The following is an 18,596-nucleotide window of genomic DNA, read 5'->3' as shown; positions in this document are numbered from 1 at the left end:
AAATTGTGGACAAAAGCAAATGATTAAAGATGCAATCATTGCATGAGCCATCATAAATAGAGCACTCTGAATAATTAATGACATCATTACCTGGCTCACCGTTCCCCCAGAGCATGGGTCAAATGTGGAGGACAGTTTTTGCGTCCTTCGGGATGTGACAGTCAGTGGGACTTTAACTTTGAATGTAACTTCTTAATTAGTTTCACTGGATGTTGTTAACGTACATAGAAAAAACAAGGAGCTTCTTCATATTAATACACTGAGGGAAACAATATGTGTTGAAAAACAATTCAAGATGACATAATATCCTCCTAAGATACACAGTTAAAGTTACCTTTCCAAACTTGATGACGGCACACAAGGACAGAATTCTGATTTCAGAGGTGAGGTGGGGGGGCCACAACTGGCCAGAGCAGGGGTGGGGGGCTGATACCACCTCAAAGCAATACAAAGTTCAAAATATGTGTACAACCACAGCCTAGAGGCTTTTACATACAAAGTCGTCATACAGAAATTTCACATGCAAAAAAAAACAACTTTTCATTAAATCGCAAACTCTTTCAATCTCTCTTTCCAATTGCCACCATTACCACCAACACTTCTTTTTTGGTATGTATGGTCAATTGACCTCATATACATAAAATTATACCTCATTTTTGAGTAAAAATAAGCAGAAATTCTGAAATACTTTGACTATAGTTACACTCGGGCACATAAATGGAAAGATTACAGAAGACTGGTCTCCAAGAATCAAACAATTACATAATATGAACATATAAATTGCAATACATAAGTTTATCATCGGCGACACGGTGTCGCAGTGGTTAGCGCTGCCGCCTCACGGCAAGAAGGTTGTGGGTTCGATTCTGGGGCCCGGACCTGAGACCTCTCTGTGTGGAGTTTGCATGTTCTCCCTGTGTCTGCGTGGGTTCTCTCCGGGTTCTCCGGCTTCCTCCCACACTCCAAAAACATGCATGTGAGGTCAATTGAACACTCTAAATTGTCCGTAGGTGTGCATGTGAGTGTGAATGGTTGTCTGTTTCTATGTGGCCCTGCGATGAACTGGCGACTTGTCCAGGGTGTCACCCTGCCTTCGCCCTAAGACAGCTGGGATAGGCTCCAGCAGACCCCCGTGACCCTGAGCTCGGGACTAAGCGGGTATGGAAAATGAATGAATGAAAGTTTATCATAAAGTTATAAAACAATAATAATAAAAAAATAATATTGTTACTACTAGTAGACTAATAATAATAGTAATTATAAGTGAAAGGTGCCAGTTTGAAAAGGTGGGTTTTAAGTTTGTTTTTGAAGGAGGTGAGTGAGTCTGAGTTTCTGATGGATGAGGAGTTCCAGAGGGCCGGAGTGTAATGTGTTCCTTTGAGTAACTCACACTTTGACTTCTAAAGAAGTCTCTTATGTCCATTTTTCTTTTTTTTGGACATCCTGCCACCTGGTTGCGCCTAATTACCAATTAACACACAAACACACGCACACACAGACACACATTCAAATGTAAATGTAAATGAAACCTCTGATATCAAAATCCTTCTACCTGACGTGACCCAGGCAGAACAAACGCCCAACATGTCAGCAACTGACAGTAGCAGATCGGACTCTAGCGATGATGAGCAACGCCTTTCTTTTTCTTTTTTTTTTCCACCGCAGAGCAAGTCGTCTTGGCGCTGTTTCCAACTAGATGGAGTGACAGCGGGGACAGCCAATCACACATTATTAGCAAGAAACGGCAGAGCCAATCGAAGAGCTTGGGGGCGGTCTCAAGGGAAACAGGCTTTTCAGCTAGAGTGGCCGTTTTCCGCTGGGTCCTAGTGCACCATCAGTCTCCATTTAATATAGCGTAACATTGTTTTTGGACAGTAAAAACTGCGCGGCACCGAAACTGCCTTTTTAAAAAGTGTGTGTGTGTGTGTGGGGGGACATATCCCCAGTGCCCCCCCCCCCCCCCCCCCCAAATTACGTCCGTGACGGCACAGGTCACCTGCGTGCCACATTTTCACCGTTAACAGTTGCAATATGTCTGCAATGCTGCCTTGTGATCGTTAGGGGGAACCCCTGAGCATAAACTTTAGGTGCGGTGAAAGCGTGATTTCAACATTCTACATTTATGTAATTACCTCATGCCTTTTTCAAGTTTTCAAAAGGTTTTTAGCACAAGGACAACTTTTTTGTCCTATGATACGCACACACACACACACACACACACACACACACACACACACACACACACACACACACACACAGACACACACACACACATCATCTCTCTGGGTCAACAATGCAGTAATGGAAAATGTTGTGTATGGATTATTATGTATATTAAAACCCATTGTTCTATACTTAATATATACTATATACTATACTTAATTTCTTGTTGAAATACAAGAAGGAACCAAAGTTCGTTCTTTGTTGTTGCATAGGGAAAAACCTTTTGACGTGCAATTTTTCTTGAGACTGCATGGTGGCCTTACCGACAGCAGAAAGTGTCTTTTCTTTTTCTTTTTGACATGACTGTTCCTCCAAAGCATACTTAAAGCCTCTATTCATGACTAGCAGCCCAACGAAGTAATATGTTTGTATATGCAGTTTTGATGTTGACGCCTTTCGAACGTGCTGATCCGTCAAGAGTATGAATAAACGCCCGTTTTAAAAGAATCGTCCTGCGTCAGTGTTATGAAGAGAGCTACAGCATCTGCTGACCTCAAAGGGTCACACGTGGAACATTGTATCTTTCCAATGTTAGTTGTTGCAGTGTGCAGCAAACCCAGGCTCGGCATGCCTCTGTTTGTCTGTCTGTCTGATGTCAGTCAGCCCAGTCTGCTCTGCTTGTCTACCTCCCTCCACACCTGTCGAGCCTCAGCAATCAAACTCACCTGCTTATCATCACGTTGTCTGCACTCTCATTTTCAGCAGGTTTACCATTTTTCCTTTTACCCAGCCAACAATGTCAAAACATCTTTGATTGCTTTATGCATGCGCACACATGTATGTGAGTGTGTGACTTGTGGTGATGTCATCACACAATGTCAGTTTAAAGGTCACTGTTTGAAGGTAATTATTCGGAGTAGAGTGGGAACATGCTGATAGCAGCAAAAGAAACAGGCCACAAGGATATTTGATTGTGAGATATTTAATTTCACCCTTACATACTTGCAGAAGTTCATTGTAATAGATACAGAAAAGACATACAGATCAGTAATCAAGAGTGCAGAGCTGAAACTTTTTATATTAGAAAGGCACCTTAACACAAAAATACATTTGCCTGTGCTTTTACCTTGTCAAATCTAAAGATTTGTTCCTACGAAAATCACAGAGAGCATAGTATTTTAGTGCAAGCACAAACTTGTCATCCCTAAGACCATAAATGAGAGGACTTAGACATCTTGGAACAAGATAAAACAATATATAATTAGAGAACCTGACAGTGTTAAACGCCACTAAGCTAATCTTCAACACAGCGGCCTCTATGAACGGACACCACATCTGTGTGAGACACAGCAGCAACTGAACACCATGAAGAATTACAGTTCTCAGCCCTTTCCTTGATGATTTCTTATTGTCTCCTGATGCAGCCTTGGCCACTTTCATGATCTTTGCATAACAGAACATAATAACTAGGCACATAATTAGGAAGTAAGTCTGGCTAATGCCTAATCTAAGGTCAATCTGCCAGGTTTGACTAGTAAATTGATGAACAGCGCAGATCTGGAATTTTCTGAGAAGGTTCTGCGTGGCAGGTGCAAAGAAGGACAACAGAATGAGGACACAGGGCACCGAACTGATGCCATGAATTATGAAGATGCACCACAGAGCTCTGAGTTTGGAGCACAGCTGTGCATGGCGGAGTGGCATGCATATGGCCACATATCGCTCCAGAGTCATTGCTGTCAGAGTAACCGGTGTGACAAAACTGTTCACAGACGACACCACAAAAAAAGCTAGACACAGAGATAACGGCATAGCGGTGCGGGAATAGCTCAAGATAAGCAGCACATTTGTCACAATTAACATGAGACAATCAGACAGCAGACTGGTAGCAAATAAGATGTAACGCATTTTTGTGTAGAAATAAGCCCTTGTAAAAAATGTCAGAATCATCATTGTGTTTATACAGAGGAAAGCAAACACCAGAATCTGAACAAAAATCACTTCCCAATTGATCTGTGTTCGCACTGATGCATTTGCAGATGTATTGCCAACCATTTGTTTCCAAGTCGCAAGTTAACCCACCGAGGACAAGACCAGAACTGCAAAATCAATCACATTTTCAGTTAGCAACATTGCACAGCCAGTTATTTCCTATAAACGGTTGTAACCAGTCTTATTTATCCAAATACTTATTTTGACATTTTCTCAAACCTCCCGAGTGTTTATATGATCCTGAGCCCAGAAAGTTCCCATTGATCTCCTCGAGGCAGTGAGAGGACTTACTATTGTAAGTGGAGCAGTAGGTTGCCACAGTCAGATATATATACTATGTGGTTTAGCTAATATGTTGTAATCTCTCTGCAGAACAGCTCTGAGCATGCGTTCCAAAAAAAAAGAAAGAAGGTCATCCATCCTCTCATTTGCATTTTGTTTTGGGTCACTTTGATTGAGTACTCTTATTGTCAGAATTCCTCTTGATATTTGTCTTGCATCCGAGACACCTGTTTCTTTAACTTACAAGAAATCCCCACAAAGCAAATCGCCACAAAATTACAACATATAAAACAGAACCATAAGCAAGATATAACATCAGACAAAGCATAACATCAGACATGTAATGTGTTACACAAAGCAAAACAAAACAAAACAAAACATGAAAGTGACTGTGGTGCCTCCAAGATCCTATACTAAACTTATTTAGCATTTCAATAGACTGAGGAAAAGAGTTCCTTAGTCTATTGCGTGCAGAGCCAGTTGTTTGGATGTACATGCACCACAAAACTATAACATTTATGATTAAAATCATGTTGCATATTGCCTGTTGAATTAATTTATTGTGCAATTTAAATAGATTGAGTTGGATATTGGATTGCATGGTCTCGTTACAAGGCCAATGCAGTAACAGAAAATGCTGGGTATGGATTATTATTTAGATTAAAAACCCATTGTGCTTGGTTTCCCATAGTTATCTTCATGTTGGTTAATCAATGAAGTGTTAGACAAGGGGTAGTCTATTTATTTGTGTTTTTTAATTTTTTAATTTTGTTTTTTTTACTCTGTAGCTGTCCTATAGAATTATTTATTCTGGGACTCTTTAAGTATGTTTTGGAACACCCCATGAGAGCGACCTAGCCCCAGTACTTTTCCATTATTTGAGTCTTTAGTTTTCTTCTTGAACAAAAATATGAACGCAGCCCTTTTGTTTTTGCTCCCATTTTTCATGACTCAAAATAACCATTTCTTTCAAATATTGCTCACATATGAGGTTTTAATTCTGAGATTATCTGAGATAATTCATCCCACCTCACAGGCGTGTCATATCAAGATGCTGATTAGACAGCGCCATTATTGCACAGGTGTGCCTTAGGCTGGCTACAATGAAAGGCCACTCTGAAATGTGCAGTTTAATCACATAGCACAATGCCACAGATGTTACAAGTTTTGAGGGGGCGTGCAATTGGCATGCTGACTTCAGGAATGTCCACCAGAGATGTTGGCTGTGAATTGAATGTTTGTTTCAATTGGGGGGTTAAGATCACTCAATGATTCTCGGGTGCAGCGCCGCTGCAGCTGCTTACCGCTTCCTCAGGGGATGGGTCAAATGCGGAGGTAAAATTTTGCATACTTCAGGATGTGACAATCACTGGGACTTTAACTTTAGAGCAATCTATAGCTGCTCCATTATTACCTTCCTGTCTAGTTGAGTCCCATAATGGATCTCTGTTTCAGTAGACAGTCTGGATCTTCAAACAATATTTTTTTTCATAGTTCTTGCAGTGAAAGGTCTTTCTGGCATGTTGAATGTTGAATGTGCAGGTCACAGAGTTGGATTGTGTATTTGATGAGTTTTGAGAGTGGCAGACCTGTACCATTCACCATTTCGTTTGTGAGCACTTCCTGTTAAAAGGAATGTACCTTCTCATGTAACTGTGTAGCATGAGGTAGATTTCCAAAAATGTTGAACTACCCCTTTAATACTAGTTTGAATCTTTGTGGTAGAAGCAAGGAGTAGCATAAGAAATTGTGGACAAAAGCAAATGATTAAAGATGCAATCATTGCATGAGCCATCATAAATAGAGCACTCTGAATAATTAATGACATCATTAGCTGGCTCACCATTCCCCCAGAGCATGGGTCAAATGTGGAGGACAGTTTTTGCGTCCTTCGGGATGTGACAGTCAGTGGGACTTTAACTTTGAATGTAACTTCTTAATTAGTTTCACTGGATGTTGTTAACGTACATAGAAAAAACAAGGAGCTTCTTCATATTAATACAATGAGGGAAACAATATGTGATGAAAAACAATTCAAGATGACATAATATCCTCCTAAGATACACAGTTAAAGTTACCTTTCCAAACTTGATGACGGCACACAAGGACAGAATTCTGATTTCAGAGGTGAGGTGGGGGGGCCACAACTGGCCAGAGCAGGGGTGGGGGGCTGATACCACCTCAAAGCAATACAAAGTTCAAAATATGTGTACAACCACAGCCTAGAGGCTTTTACATACAAAGTCGTCATACAGAAATTTCACATGCAAAAAAAAACAACTTTTCATTAAATCGCAAACTCTTTCAATCTCTCTTTCCAATTGCCACCATTACCACCAACACTTCTTTTTTGGTATGTATGGTCAATTGACCTCATATACATAAAATTATACCTCATTTTTTAGTAAAAATAAGCAGAAATTCTGAAATACTTTGACTATAGTTACACTCGGGCACATAAATGGAAAGATTACAGAAGACTGGTCTCCAAGAATCAAACAATTACATAATATGAACATATAAATTGCAATACATAAGTTTATCATAGGCGACACGGTGTCGCAGTGGTTAGCGCTGCCGCCTCACGGCAAGAAGGTTGTGGGTTCGATTCTGGGGCCCGGACCTGAGACCTCTCTGTGTGGAGTTTGCATGTTCTCCCTGTGTCTGCGTGGGTTCTCTCCGGGTTCTCCGGCTTCCTCACACACTCCAAAAACATGCATGTGAGGTCAATTGAACACTCTAAATTGTCCGTAGGTGTGCATGTGAGTGTGAATGGTTGTCTGTTTCTATGTGGCCCTGCGATGAACTGGCGACTTGTCCAGGGTGTCACCCTGCCTTCGCCCTAAGACAGCTGGGATAGGCTCCAGCAGACCCCCGTGACCCTGAGCTCGGGACTAAGCGGGTATGGAAAATTAATGAATGAAAGTTTATCATAAAGTTATAAAACAATAATAATAAAAAAATAATATTGTTACTACTAGTAGACTAATAATAATAGTAATTATAAGTGAAAGGTGCCAGTTTGAAAAGGTGGGTTTTAAGTTTGTTTTTGAAGGAGGTGAGTGAGTCTGAGTTTCTGATGGATGAGGAGTTCCAGAGGGCCGGAGTGTAATGTGTTCCTTTGAGTAACTCACACTTTGACTTCTAAAGAAGTCTCTTATGTCCATTTTTCTTTTTTTTGGACATCCTGCCACCTGGTTGCGCCTAATTACCAATTAACACACAAACACACGCACACACAGACACACATTCAAATGTAAATGTAAATGAAACCTCTGATATCAAAATCCTTCTACCTGACGTGACCCAGGCAGAACAAACGCCCAACATGTCAACAACTGACAGTAGCAGATCGGACTCTAGCGATGATGAGCAACGCCTTTCTTTTTCTTTTTTTTTCCACCGCAGAGCAAGTCGTCTTGGCGCTGTTTCCAACGAGATGGAGTGACAGCGGGGACAGCCAATCACACATTATTAGCAAGAAACGGCAGAGCCAATCGAAGAGCTTGGGGGCGGTCTCAAGGGAAACAGGCTTTTCAGCTAGAGTGGCCGTTTTCCGCTGGGTCCTAGTGCACCATCAGTCTCCATTTAATATAGCGTAACATTGTTTTTGGACAGTAAAAACTGCGCGGCACCGAAACTGCCTTTTTAAAAAGTGTGTGTGTGTGTGTGGGGGGACATATCCCCAGTGCCCCCCCCCCCCCCCCCCCAAATTACGTCCGTGACGGCACAGGTCACCTGCGTGCCACATTTTCACCGTTAACAGTTGCAATATGTCTGCAATGCTGCCTTGTGATCGTTAGGGGGAACCCCTGAGCATAAACTTTAGGTGCGGTGAAAGCGTGATTTCAACATTCTACATTTATGTAATTACCTCATGCCTTTTTCAAGTTTTCAAAAGGTTTTTAGCACAAGGACAACTTTTTTGTCCTATGATACGCACACACACACACACACACACACACACACACACACACACAGACACACACACACACACATCATCTCTCTGGGTCAACAATGCAGTAATGGAAAATGTTGTGTATGGATTATTATGTATATTAAAACCCATTGTTCTATACTTAATATATACTATATACTATACTTAATTTCTTGTTGAAATACAAGAAGGAACCAAAGTTCGTTCTTTGTTGTTGCATAGGGAAAAACCTTTTGACGTGCAATTTTTCTTGAGACCGCATGGTGGCCTTACCGACAGCAGAAAGTGTCTTTTCTTTTTCTTTTTGACATGACTGTTCCTCCAAAGCATACTTAAAGCCTCTATTCATGACTAGCAGCCCAACGAAGTAATATGTTTGTATATGCAGTTTTGATGTTGACGCCTTTCGAACGTGCTGATCCGTCAAGAGTATGAATAAACGCCCGTTTTAAAAGAATCGTCCTGCGTCAGTGTTATGAAGAGAGCTACAGCATCTGCTGACCTCAAAGGGTCACACGTGGAACATTGTATCTTTCCAATGTTAGTTGTTGCAGTGTGCAGCAAACCCAGGCTCGGCATGCCTCTGTTTGTCTGTCTGTCTGATGTCAGTCAGCCCAGTCTGCTCTGCTTGTCTACCTCCCTCCACACCTGTCGAGCCTCAGCAATCAAACTCACCTGCTTATCATCACGTTGTCTGCACTCTCATTTTCAGCAGGTTTACCATTTTTCCTTTTACCCAGCCAACAATGTCAAAACATCTTTGATTGCTTTATGCATGCGCACACATGTATGTGAGTGTGTGACTTGTGGTGATGTCATCACACAATGTCAGTTTAAAGGTCACTGTTTGAAGGTAATTATTCGGAGTAGAGTGGGAACATGCTGATAGCAGCAAAAGAAACAGGCCACAAGGATATTTGATTGTGAGATATTTAATTTCACCCTTACATACTTGCAGAAGTTCATTGTAATAGATACAGAAAAGACATACAGATCAGTAATCAAGAGTGCAGAGCTGAAACTTTTTATATTAGAAAGGCACCTTAACACAAAAATACATTTGCCTGTGCTTTTACCTTGTCAAATCTAAAGATTTGTTCCTACGAAAATCACAGAGAGCATAGTATTTTAGTGCAAGCACAAACTTGTCATCCCTAAGACCATAAATGAGAGGACTTAGACATCTTGGAACAAGATAAAACAATATATAATTAGAGAACCTGACAGTGTTAAACGCCACAAAGCTAATCTTCAACACAGCGGCCTCTATGAACGGACACCACATCTGTGTGAGACACAGCAGCAGCTGAACACCATGAAGAATTACAGTTCTCAGCCCTTTCCTTGATGATTTCTTATTGTCTCCTGATGCAGCCTTGGCCACTTTCATTATCTTTGCATAACAGAACATAATAACTAGGCACATAATTAGGAAGTAAGTCTGGCTAATGCCTAATCTAAGGTCAATCTGCCAGGTTTGACTAGTAAATTGATGAACAGCGCAGATCTGGAATTTTCTGAGAAGGTTCTGCGTGGCAGGTGCAAAGAAGGACAACAGAATGAGGACACAGGGCACCGAACTGATGCCATGAATTATGAAGATGCACCACAGAGCTCTGAGTTTGGAGCATAGCTGTGCATGGCGGAGTGGCATGCATATGGCCACATATCGCTCCAGAGTCATTGCTGTCAGAGTAACCGGTGTGACAAAACCGTACACAGACGACACCACAAAAAAAACTAGACACAGAGATAACGGCATAGCGGTGCGGGAATAGCTCAAGATAAGCAGCGCATTTGTCACAATTAACATGAGACAATCAGACAGCAGACTGGTAGCAAATAAGATGTAACGTATGTTTGTGTAGAAATAAGCCCTTGTAAAAAATGTCAGAATCATCATTGTGTTTATACAGAGGAAAGCAAACACCAGAATCTGAACAAAAATCACTTCCCAATTGATCTGTGTTCGCACTGATGCATTTGCAGATGTATTGCCAACCATTTGTATCCAAGTCGCAAGTTAACCCACCGAGGACAAGACCAGAACTGCAAAATCAATCACATTTTCAGTTAGCAACATTGCACAGCCAGTTATTGCCTATAAACGGTTGTAACCAGTCTTATTTATCCAAATACTTATTTTGACATTTTCTCAAACCTCCCGAGTGTTTATATGATCCTGAGCCCAGAAAGTTCCCATTGATCTCCTCGAGGCAGTGAGAGGACTTACTATTGTAAGTGGAGCAGTAGGTTGCCACAGTCAGATATATACACAATGTGATTTAGCTAATATGTTGTAATCTCTCTGCAGAACAGCTCTGAGCATGCGTTCCAAAAAAAAAGAAAAAAGGAACAAGAAGGCCATCCATCCTCTCAATTTTCTTTTTTGTTTTTTTTTTTCAACTTTTTTTTAAGATCACATTGCGTGCAGAGCCAGTTGTTTGGATGTACACTCACCACAAAACTATGACATTTATGATTAAAATCTTATTGTATATTTCCTGTTGAACTAATTTATTATTCAATTTAGTTAGACTGAGTTGGATATTGGATTTCGTGGTCTCATCACAAGGCCAATTCATTAACAGAAAATGTTGTGTTTGGATTATTATTGAGGTTAAAACCCATTGTTATATGCTTGGTTTCCCACAATCATCTCCACGTTGGTTATTCAGTGAAGTGTTAGAAGAGGGGCAGCGTATTTGTTTTTTTGTTTTTTTATTTTTTTATTTTGCTCTGTCGCTGCCCTGTAGAGTTATTTATTTTCCACCATACAAAGTAAATCATACCATTTGGTTTAAATGTATTTATTGTATTCCTTTTACAGCAATATAAAACAATATTTTTTCATTTACACAATTCATGGTAACGCTAAAAGATAAGATAAATAATATACTGACATAACTCTAATGAGTGCTCAGAACAAATGAAAGATCAAAATCAAATAAATAAATAATGAAATGAGGATTTAAACAAGTGGGACAACTTTTTCATTTGTCAACAATGCATTAAATTACTTGTTAAAAGTGTGATTGAACCGATTTGATTGTATGAACATGGAGGCCAAAAAGGTTCACTGCTGTCCCATAGGGAAAGTGACAGCAATAAAAACAGCAATTGCAGAAGAAGATCAAAGCTTTGAAGCTACAAACATCTGATGGTGAGAATAAGCACTATTTTGCGTGTCCACTGGACCTAGTCCTCTCGCAGATAGGCTTCATGCACCTCGTACTCCTCACTGTTTTCTCGGGATGCAGCATATTCTGCCATCCTCTGGATCTCCTCCACTTTCGTCTCAGCCAGCTTCTTGTCGGCGTCTGCTGACAGTTTGCGCGCTGCGTCCACTTGTGACTGGGCCACCTGGATGTTAGTTCTCACCGTGATGGACGCCTGCTCAGCTCCTGGACACACAAACGGGCAACACAAATTATTTTCATCATCACCGTCAAAGTAATTTAATTTGTTTATTTAACTGAGGATAATAATTGTGAAGCAATGAGCCTGTGGGTCAAACGCTGAGCTCACCTGAGGCGTGGGCTGCGCCTGCTGCCATTTTACACAAGTTGACTGCAGTGATCCAACTTGATTCGAATCGCTTGCATTCGTCCAGTATGTCGCTAGTCTGTTGAGAAGGAAACGGTTATACTGTTGGAAAACGTTTGCCATTGAGAAGTTGCTGCAGCTCCTGAAAAATTGCATCTGCAACGGAGCTGCACTGACATACCTTTGTACGCAGACTGTTGATCAGCTGCTGGAATGAATCTTCCTCTGTGGCAGTCATTTTCCCCAGAGACACTAAATATCTTCTCTGGACAGCGATGCGTGCATGAACAGCCTGTCAGGGAATTCAGAACAGATGTTCCTCAGATATTTCTCCCAGCAAGCATGAATGCTCGCCACAATTTCAGAACATGGCAGAAACCCAGCGTACCTTTGAGTAGTCCGAAAGGGCGTCTGTGAAGGCGTAGGTGGATTGTGAGAGGAAAGTGCTGGAACTGTCGGTGACCAGCGAGGCTGCTCCTCTGATCAGGGAGATGCGAGACAGGTTTTCGACCTAAAACAGGTGAGAGAGGAGATCCATTAGGTTGTTGCTTGGATTCTATTTTACCATCTTCCACAGAAAAGACTGACTAACCTGTGTGAAAGGGAAGTCATGAGACCCGCTGCTCAGATGTCTTTGTTGGATGGAGTCTCTCCATCCCCGGAGACTTTGGCTGCTACTGAACAGGACTCTTTCTGAACCGCTGGAAGATAATCATAATAATGTTGAGTATTTGTGAGCTTGCAATGCTTGAAAACATATATATGTGTAACTTGCCTCACTTGCATAGGCATAAGGACTGCCCAGTGTGCATTACATACCTTCTGAAATTGATGCAGGCTGCTCCTCTGTTGAGTATGCTCCTTTCGGCCCGCAGCAGTGAAATGTCACTCTGGTTTCGAAGATGTGTGCGGCTGGCGCACGCTGAACACTGACGAACAACCTGCATGTTGAAGACTGACTTGCTGATTGAAAATTGAACTTTAACTTAACTTCCTGCAAGTTAAACTTTAGTCTGCTGTTCTGCTGCCTTGTCTCTGGAGGGATCAGATCGTTGTTTTCGATGCTCTCAGACTGCCTGACGATGACCTAGTGTGAAGCTCTGCTGGTATTTGTAAGACCCCAGGCATTGCCGAATTACGTAAAAGCCATTGATCTGTTGACTCTGCCAGGAAATGTGCGTATATGGCTTTATCTGAACAAGTGCACGGAGGCTGATATTACGTACGCTTTCAACAGATCAGTTGGTTTCTGGACAAAGTCGAGTTTTAAAAGATAAAGTGGTTTTTACTGGTATTTACTGACATTTCATGTCTTTTTGGTTTACACCATTTATTGCATCTTAGATTTTTTACTTAAATGTATTGCAAGAAGGAAACATCTATTTGTGTATCGCATTAAACCATAATCAATAATTAAACACATTTTTTTCTTTTTCGTGTTAGGATTTTGACAACTTCTGGCACCCCAAAAAACAATACATTCTCTGTACGTAAAACATTGCAGAAATTGAATTCAGCGTGCAGCCTACTTAAAAATAGGCCACATGTTTCGCCAGTAGTGATCCTTGAATAACTTAGGGCCTTCAAAATTACCATAATACATTGGTGTTATGGAAAATTGCAGAACGGGATATAGAGAAAGTGCACCTGACTGGACAAGCAAGACAGTATAAAGCTGTGGTTGAATCCTCCCACAAGGTTAGCATGCTTGTTTGCAACTCTTTAAGTGCCAACATCTACTCCTCGAGTTGACTCACTCATCTCTGACTCACTCAAAAAAACAGAGGTACAAATGAAACGATGCAGGTGGAAAGAAAGAGGAAGAAGCTCAGCAAAGACTGGAAAGGCCTATTCTCACAAGAGGATGCTGGGTAGGCAACCAAAGTCATACACAGTCATACACTTGGTCAGCTGTGGGCGCTGTGGCAATGGGGGAAGGGGAATGTGGTGTCACTCTCCCTGTTAGAAGTGCGTTACTCCCAAAAAAAAAAATCTAGCAATGTGCCTTGGTTTAGAGTTGCTTTAAAACGTCAACTATTGGTTAAAGCAATGAAAACACTTTGCATGAAGCCCAAATGTAACATATGGTTTTATTTTCATTTTTGACCTTCTAATATAATTTGATTGCAAAATGCAGAAGAGTTTGTTAATATCAAATTCAAATTCAATTTTCAATTTTACTGTCCTATTAATATATTATACATCCAAAATTTTAGTCTCACAACATCACGCTAACAAAACAACTTATTGATATAATATAAATAAATATTTCATCATGGCCTTGTTGCCAAGTCTGCTCTGATATGCTGTAAACAGTATCTTGCTGAGGTTGTGTACCCAGGGGTCCAGAGGCAGAGTTTGTTTTGGACACAAGTTATGGTCCAATCCCCTGCAGTCCTGATTACTGACGCACACTCTGCGTAAGGAGCCCAATGGGTCCCGGCGAGCGGCTCTCAGCAGTGCCAACCTGTTTGCAAAACAAATGGAGAGTTCAGGTTGCACAATTAGACTCAGGAGCTTTAAGTTAATAATCAGCCAGTCTGGTAATTACTAAGCAGGGGACACAGGAGCTGCTCTGCTTTTGCTCTGGAGACTCTGAACCTAAGTTTTGTCTTCCCCTCATTGTGCATGTCACGTACCTATAGAAACATTTTGTTTTGTGTTTCATCACCTGTGTCAAAACAAAAAACAAGGTGTTATGTGACAGTTTCAAAACTTGGTGAATATTCACTTGTTCTTGTTCTGAGCGTCAGAGTTCTTTGTCACTGTTGTGGCCAGCTGGTAATAGCACAACACGTCTTACTGGTACAGATTTGTTGAAATTATACTATACTATAGTATACTATACTATGCTAAATGAAGGAGAAGAATTCAGCTCATGTGTCGGGATCTTTGAGTGCTGAGACATCAAACTTCTTTCGGAAAGGGTTTGCATGCAGAGAGGAGAACATGAGACGATGGTCAGTCCGACAATCGTCAGCTCCTCTGAGGGCCTTAGTGATCAGAACCATGCTTAGATCTTTCCTTCGATTTATGACATAGTCGATCAGATGCCACTGGCGTGAGCACAAGTGCATCCAGGAGGTCTTGTCTCTAGTGCGGAGTCGGAAGATGGTGTTAGTTATGCAAAGATTACATTCTGCACACAATCCGAGAAGTAGCAAGCCGTTGGCACTGCAGCTGCGGATTCCCTGGTTCCCGACAATGTGATGCCAGAATTGATGGTCTTTCCCTACTCGTGCATTAAAATCTCCCATGAGAAGCAGTTTGTCTTGCAGGGGCACAGAGGAAAGGACTGTCCAAAAAGATGCATAGAAAGATCATCTGAGTCCAGACTGGGGTCATAGGCACTGATGATGGTAAAATGACCATTTTGGAGAGGGATGCGAAGTGTTGGAATTCTTTCGTTGACGTGCACAGGGAGCAGATTGTGCAACCTTATGAGAGAGTTGCGAATTGCAAGTCCGACTCCGGGAAGGTGAGGTTCCTCTGCAGTTTTATCTTTCCAGAAAAATGTATATCTTTATTCTGAAATTTGGCCTTTATCAACCGGAGGACCCGAAGAGAACCCACGCAGACACAGGGACAATTATATGACGTCACACTCTACACGGACTGGAAGACGCCTCCGTTGCAAAGTCGTTGCTACATCAAACTGTCAGATCGGTCAATAATGTGGCCCAGTCTGAACAGAGCCAGATCCCATTTGGACACTTTCCAAAAAAAGTGTGGACAGTCAGCCCTAAAAATTGGATTTGAGAAAGAATCTGATTTGAATCAGATTTGCCTGCAGTCTGAACAAAGTCTAATACACCCCACTGCATGCTTGGTTTATTTACCTGCTTCAACTGATACTGCTGGATGTTCCACATGTTTGGAGTAGGACAAAACAAAGCAGCAGCAATGTGGCCTCAGAGGGTGAAAGGCTGAGCAAGTTAACCTTTGACAGGTATCAGCGTCCTATATGACATCACAAAAGGCTGATATGCATGATCTAGGAAAGGCTTTCTTTGAAGATCCACCCCAATTTGCTAAAGAAGCAAATTACTGATCAAAACCATTGTTGAAGTGAATTTGGTAAATACAGGACCTTTAATGGTTCTTTATATATACCTCTGTTGTCATCCAAAAACATTTTTTCTTCAAAATGCTGCAGAGTAAAAACAGCAAAACACAGAAAAATATTACTTTGAAAAATATTGTTCTTGTTAAGAAATATTTTTTCTTTCATACTTGCGTCAATGATTTCAGCTGCCATGAAACAATAAATGGTAATGTCATTACAAAAAAAATGTGCTGAGGAAACGTAATGGTTTATGCTAATAGCATGGATAATGTAACACTGAAGACGTCACTCAAAGACTACATAAAGGCAAAGAGCTTCCCACAGCTGCTCACAGAAGACATGTTCTGCTGTGAAGGGAACAGAAAGCATAGACATGATCAGCTCCTCTGAGTCAGAAACTGATCTGTGGTTGACATCTGTGGTCCCTTTTATTTTACTGAACAGAATTTGATGTGTGCTGACTGACGATGTGTTTGTGTTGAAAATTGCATTTTAATTGATTCCTTTGCACGTTTCTGCTTGCAGGCTTGCTTTTATTTACATGCTCAGACAATGCAAAATGTGACTAACTTTCCAAGTAATTCCTCCTCCCACAGCAGACTGCCTGTCATCATCAAGGTGTGCATGGTCATCCCCGTCTTCAGCATCTTCCTCTACTGCATAGCCGTCATGCTGCGTGTGTTTGCATGCCACAGGCGGTACCTGGACTCCTCACGTTACATTCTCTTTGCCCACATGCTGATCAATGACACCCTGCAGCTCCTGTCCTCTGTGCTGCTCTTCCTTTTAGTCATGGGCCTGGTGAAAAGTGCCATTGTTTTCTGTGTTCCTCTCATGTTTATCTGCACTGTCACTTACCAGAACACGCAGCTGATCTTGGCCACTATGTCACTGGAGCGATACGTTGCCATTTTTTATCCTCTGCAGTGCCCGGCTGCGTGGCGATCTGATCGTATCTGGATCATCATCATGTCCCATTGGCTCCTCAGTTGCATGGTGGTGGTCATTAACTACTCGATTGGGGAGCCCAATCCTGCCCTGGCATCCCCCCTCACCTCTGTCTTGTGCTTACCAAATGTCGTGCACGCATCCCCTATCCAGATCCTGTTCAATGCTACTAAGAGCATTTTCTTTTTTGCAGCAGTGGCTGTCATCATCCTCTTCACGTACATGAGAATCTTAATTGAAACCAGGAAGCTCAGACAAGACAGCGTATCTGTGAGCAAAGCCATGCACACTGTGCTGCTGCACGGCTGCCAGCTGCTGCTGTCCATTCTGGCCTTCTCCATCCCCATCACCGAAACCCTCATAGTGATGCACGCCAAGTGGCCGCCAGAGGACATTGCCTTTTTCAACTACTTCTGTTTCATTCTGATCCCTCGGCTGCTCAGCCCGCTCATCTACGGATTCCGGGATCAGAGTCTAAGGGGCTACATTGGGAAAGCATTTCTCTGCCGTCTAAAATGAGCCAAACACTGTTTGACCTGCCAGCTTTGGGTCATTTCAGGTGTTTTTCACTGAGAGCGATTTGGATTTGGCAGAGCTATTTAAAAGACTACATGTCTTCAGCTGTGATTTTGTTTGTGTATCTCTTTAATGGAAAATCACATTACCGGAATTTCCGGACTATAAAGCGCACCTGAATATAAGCCGCACCAGCTAAATTTAGGGGGGGAAACAAATGTGTACATATACAAGCCGCACTGGATTATAAGGCGCAGGTGTTTCGTCAGGAAACGGGTCCGCGGAGTGGATTGGTTCGGCGCTGCAAGCCTTTGACTCTGGACTAGCACCGCGGATCCTGTTTGCGGGGTCCCGCTGGTCACCTCGGTAAATTGGTATGGAGTCAGACCAGAACTCGAGGCAGCGACGCACCGGAACTCACAAAGACAGAGCACATAAAGACAAGAGAACATACAGACGAGAGCCAAAACAGAAAAGTTGCACACTGAACCCACTGAACACACGTTGAACCGCTGTCACTTTTTCTTCATGCGCTTGTCTCGTTTTTGCACTTCCTGCTAAAGCGCCCCCTGACGGGTGAAGTAAAATCCAAAGAAAAGCCTCACCTTTGCATAAACCGCATGGTTCAAAGCGTGGGAAAAAAGTAGAGGTTTATAGTCCGGGGGGGAAAAAAGGTACATGTGCAGAATGAAGATGATGTTACGTGCAGTTCAATGTTTCCTGATTTCACATTCAAATTAATTAAGCAACCTTCTCTTTCAACCCAAAACCTTTTGGCAGGTATTCTTGAGTGGATTCGCTGGTAAACATTAACTATGCAGTTGTTGTGTCTTTGTGCCAGCAGCATGAGTAAATTTTGCTTTTACATACTTGTTGAAGTAAAGGACTGTTTCAGCCTCCATTTTTGGTCTTTTGGGATTTCTTGTTATTGAACGATACTTGGTTAAATGCAGTATAATTGCTTCAGCACAATGTTTCTATTCTGTTTTAAAAGATTTTCTAAAATAAAGATTTTTGTTTCAAATGTTATGCAAGTGATTTCACTCCCTTACAAATGAAAGAAATTACATAAGTTTTTGCATAATGCTCAAATTCTCAATTTCTATTGATTGCATATGTATGCACACACACACACACACACACACA

At 41.7% G+C, this 18,596-nt stretch overlaps 4 protein-coding genes across 4 annotated transcripts; 1 reads left to right on the top strand and 3 right to left on the bottom strand.

Annotated features, from left to right (window-relative positions):
- Window positions 1-3,237: 3,237 nt before the first annotated feature.
- On the bottom strand, window positions 3,238-4,552 carry LOC142894997 (odorant receptor 131-2-like). Its single transcript, XM_076035723.1, has one exon. The coding sequence runs from the start codon at window positions 4,216-4,218 to the stop codon at window positions 3,286-3,288; it is 933 nt and encodes a 310-aa protein (XP_075891838.1). The 5' UTR covers window positions 4,219-4,552; the 3' UTR covers window positions 3,238-3,285.
- A 4,846-nt stretch (window positions 4,553-9,398) lies between these two features.
- Window positions 9,399-10,398, bottom strand: LOC142895417 (odorant receptor 131-2-like). The gene has a single exon (XM_076036437.1). The coding sequence runs from the start codon at window positions 10,377-10,379 to the stop codon at window positions 9,447-9,449; it is 933 nt and encodes a 310-aa protein (XP_075892552.1). The 5' UTR covers window positions 10,380-10,398; the 3' UTR covers window positions 9,399-9,446.
- A 770-nt stretch (window positions 10,399-11,168) lies between these two features.
- Window positions 11,169-13,006, bottom strand: LOC142895416 (diablo IAP-binding mitochondrial protein-like). Its single transcript, XM_076036436.1, has 6 exons — window positions 12,740-13,006; window positions 12,513-12,621; window positions 12,309-12,431; window positions 12,102-12,212; window positions 11,903-11,999; window positions 11,169-11,778 (listed from the first exon to the last, which is right to left on the bottom strand). The coding sequence occupies exons 1-6, from the start codon at window positions 12,865-12,867 to the stop codon at window positions 11,573-11,575; spliced, it is 774 nt and encodes a 257-aa protein (XP_075892551.1). The 5' UTR covers window positions 12,868-13,006; the 3' UTR covers window positions 11,169-11,572.
- A 3,532-nt stretch (window positions 13,007-16,538) lies between these two features.
- LOC142895494 (odorant receptor 131-2-like) lies at window positions 16,539-17,469 on the top strand. Its single transcript, XM_076036598.1, has one exon. The coding sequence runs from the start codon at window positions 16,539-16,541 to the stop codon at window positions 17,451-17,453; it is 915 nt and encodes a 304-aa protein (XP_075892713.1). The 3' UTR covers window positions 17,454-17,469.
- The last annotated feature ends 1,127 nt before the right edge of the window (window positions 17,470-18,596 follow it).

This window comes from Nelusetta ayraudi, unplaced genomic scaffold, assembly GCF_046127955.1.
Source record: "Nelusetta ayraudi isolate G7.1 ecotype Tasmania unplaced genomic scaffold, CSIRO-AGI_Nayr_v1 ptg000048l, whole genome shotgun sequence".
Taxonomy (NCBI): domain Eukaryota; kingdom Metazoa; phylum Chordata; class Actinopteri; order Tetraodontiformes; family Monacanthidae; genus Nelusetta; species Nelusetta ayraudi.
Note: the sequence above shows the minus strand (reverse complement) of the source record. Positions and strands in the feature narration are given on the sequence as shown.

Bases quoted from the DNA above. Each gene is read 5' to 3' on its own strand.
- LOC142895494 (XM_076036598.1), top strand. From the start codon at position 16,539: ATGCAAAATGTGACTAACTTTCCAAGTAATTCCTCCTCCCACAGCAGA.
- LOC142895416 (XM_076036436.1), bottom strand. From the start codon at position 12,867: ATGCAGGTTGTTCGTCAGTGTTCAGCGTGCGCCAGCCGCACACATCTT. The intron at 12,213-12,308 runs GTACGCTGGGTT...ATTCCCTGACAG, and splicing joins CCCTTTCGGACTACTCAAAG to GCTGTTCATGCACGCATCGC. The intron at 11,779-11,902 runs GTGAGCTCAGCG...TTGTGTGTCCAG, and splicing joins AGGCGCAGCCCACGCCTCAG to GAGCTGAGCAGGCGTCCATC.
- LOC142894997 (XM_076035723.1), bottom strand. From the start codon at position 4,218: ATGGTTGGCAATACATCTGCAAATGCATCAGTGCGAACACAGATCAAT.
- LOC142895417 (XM_076036437.1), bottom strand. From the start codon at position 10,379: ATGGTTGGCAATACATCTGCAAATGCATCAGTGCGAACACAGATCAAT.